General features: G+C 44.5%; 1 protein-coding gene across 1 annotated transcript; it reads right to left on the bottom strand.

Annotated features, from left to right (window-relative positions):
• Nucleotides 1-2,238: 2,238 nt before the first annotated feature.
• On the bottom strand, nucleotides 2,239-3,354 carry LOC120049205 (somatostatin receptor type 1-like). Its single transcript, XM_038995438.1, has one exon. It carries the CDS (start codon nucleotides 3,352-3,354, stop codon nucleotides 2,239-2,241), a length of 1,116 nt encoding a protein of 371 aa, XP_038851366.1.

Below are 3,354 nucleotides of genomic sequence, written 5' to 3'. Positions count from 1 at the left end.
CCTGATTATGACAGAACATACAGGTGAAGAGTCACTGCGGTCCAAAACGCTGAGGCACTTTATTTAGAATCCATCCAAACAGAGCTGGTCTCATTGAATCAGCAGCAAAACTAATCACACGCTAAACGGGGCCATCTGGAGGGGGGATTTAAAGCGTGTGTGGGTGTGTGTGTGTGGACAAGGTTTGGCTCTGCTGTCATGGCTTAACTATATAGATTAGATACAGTGATGTCACCAGTTGGATGGAGGAGATAGTGGTAATGTGGATAAAGTTTCCTGATTGGCCAGGTCGACCTGTTGGTTCATACCTCGCGGGGTTAATCACCAGACACAATCTCATTCATTTATTGTGACATCTCCACGGCGATATCATTCCATAAGCGACGCAAGGCAAATCAATTGGATAGACCTCACCGATGATACAGAACCTTGAGAAAATGATTGATTGTACAGATCGGTTGCTGAAATAATGTGTGTGTGTGTGTGTGTACAATTCTTGTTGTAAAAGGATGACCACAGTTCCAAATGGAACATTTATTTCAGCTTGGCTATTTACAGTTGTCCATTTGGGCTGCTTGTCTGAGCTTGTTTGAGCAAATGAATGAAACAGAGAACACAGTAACACTCAGAGACTTTTGGCATGAATACTTTATAACCCCTAGAATGATTCAGAGACTTGACCTCTGTGGCAAATGAGTCTGTCAATTATTCAATTATTGTCCATGTACTTAAGCCAAGCACCGGGTTTGGCTGGTGTAGGCCATCATTGTAAATAAGAATTTGTTCTTAAAACTGACTTGCCTTTGTAAATAAAGGTTAAATAAAAAAATGAAACAACATGATAAACCCCCAAATAAATAAACAAATAAATGAATTATTTAATATATAGCAGATACAATAGATTTACAGACAGGCAGACACGGGTCAAACAAACATATGTACTGTAAACTCCAGATAAAAGACCAATGCAAAGTCAATCATGAACTTGTCATAGCTGCACCACTTCAATAGGAGAAGTTGTCACCTGACTTGGCTTTAAGTCAACCAACACACTGACATCTAAAGTCTCCATTTTGTGCGTACATTCTCCTGTGCTATGCGTTGGGATAGACGCCGACGTTCTGTACATTACCTTGGAAATAATGGATGATGCAGTGGGACGAGGCAGAGGTAATGTACAGAACGGAGGAGTTTATCCCGCTTATACCACAGTTTCCAACAAACAATATTAAAGCACACATTTATCGATATAAATAACAATCATGATATTTTCATTTTGGTAAGTGAATTCATACTTTCATCTTTCCACTAAATCTGGTCGTAGTTCTATCGCTGTTGTTCATTACTTTTGTTCTACATCTATGGACAAGACCCATTGTTATTTTTATTTATTTTTTATTGCCATGCTGTCTGACAACGTTCTTATCCCTTGCTTTCTAACTAGCCAACCACGGCTAACACAGTCACGTCAACATCTGCAGCCAGAATTAACAGAAAAGTAGCCGCATTTGCGTTTAAGCTGTTTTCTATTGACATTCATTTGGATACATAACAATGAGCTGATGATGTGATTTTGCCTGGCAGAGAAAAGTTTCCCTTCTCGTCAGGGCACTTTTTTATTTTTTACTGAGGAGATCGCATTGCATATCAAACACAAGGCTAGAAGCTAGCTAAATAATTTGTTGCTAGCAAACCTGCCAATATGACAACCTAATTCAATATCAGTGGCTGAAAACAGGTCAAACTAGAAACATGTGGATTTGACAGCATAGAAATTCATGTTCATTCCATCACTCACCACGTTAGATCATCAGATGTCTCTGCAAAAACAAATGAATGCTAGCTAGCTAGCTAGGTTCTCGTTGGACCTGTGTTGACAATGTATCCAATAATCGGTTTGTGTGGTTGCTAGTTTGGCTTTCTCTAACGTTGTAGCATGTGCAGTGCTTTATACTGCGTCTTGATTAGGTATCCCGCATATCTTGTTAAATGCCCATTCTAGATTGCCCTTCTAGCCAATCAGAAACGAGTATTCAACAACGCTGTGGTATGAAGTTAAATAGTGCTCGTATAATGGTCACAGCATATAGTGTGAGAACATAATTTATTAAATGTTTTTAATTGGTCCTTATCAAAACTGGCCTCTCTCTCATTGTTCATGTGTGGTTTTATTCTTTGTCATTCGTTGCTTCCCCATCACTCTCAGTGTGGGGTTTCAACCACAACACCTGGTCCCAGTCACAATGTAGTAGTGCGTGAGGTATATGTCCCATTCCGGAACACCATATCAGATGCCAGGCATTCTTTAGGGAAGTCTTTTTGTCCATTGGTGGCCTGTCTCTTCAGGGCTACAGCACGGTAGTCCACCTGTTCACAGTCCAGCCCAGACTCCAACCAACGGAAACACACAATCCTCTGGAACGACCGGCGGAAGTTATCCGACACAAAGCCATAGAGGATTGGGTTGGCGCCGCTGTTGGCATAACTTAGGATGACGAAGAGCTGGGTGACCATGGGGTTGGGAGGGTGGTGGAACACGCTGACCAGCTGGACGATGTAGAAAGGCATCCAGCAGAGGACAAAAACCGCCACCACACACACCACCATCCGTGTGATCTTTTTCTCAGAGCGTCGCCGCTGCAGCCAACCGGCTTTCAGCCCGACCGCCCGCATGCGTGCCACCATCAGGCAGTAGCAGAGGCAGATTGCGCCCACAGGAAGCAGGAAGCCGAGCAGGAAGGTGTAGACCACGAATGCCTCCGACCACGCTGCCTCGGGCCACAGAAAGTTGCAGTCCACACCGCCGTCCTGCGCCGGGACCGTGTCAGCGAAAATTATAATGGGGAGGATGACGAGGAGCGAGAGGCCCCACACACAGACGTTGACTACTTTGGCAACAGTCGGTCGGCGGTAGCGGGCAGCTTTGATAGGGTGAACCACGGCCACGTATCGATCCACGCTCAACACCGTCAGACAGAAGATGGACGTAAACATGTTGATGCCGTCCACGCTCAACACCAGACGGCACATGAGCGAGCCAAATGGCCAATGACGTACAGCCGCCGATGTCGCCAGAAACGGCACACTCAACATAAACAGTTCATCTGCAATTGCCAGATTCAATATATAAATATTGGTGGCAGTTTTCATCTTAGCGTACTTAAGGATAACATAGATAACCATGGTGTTGCCTGTTAGACCCACGCAGCAGACCAGGGCGTAGATGGAGGGGATGATGATCTTGCTGGTGTCAGGTTCCTGGTCGTAGTCCTCATAGTCTAGGCTGGAGTTGTAGGGGAAGTCGGTGGGGTATGCTGGGTAGTTGCTAGTCCCATTGGCGGCCATGTTGTCCAT

Source organism: Salvelinus namaycush, chromosome 6, assembly GCF_016432855.1.
Source record: "Salvelinus namaycush isolate Seneca chromosome 6, SaNama_1.0, whole genome shotgun sequence".
NCBI classification, from domain to species: domain Eukaryota; kingdom Metazoa; phylum Chordata; class Actinopteri; order Salmoniformes; family Salmonidae; genus Salvelinus; species Salvelinus namaycush.
The sequence above is the reverse complement of the archived record's forward strand: the minus strand, read 5'-3'. Positions and strand labels throughout refer to the sequence as shown.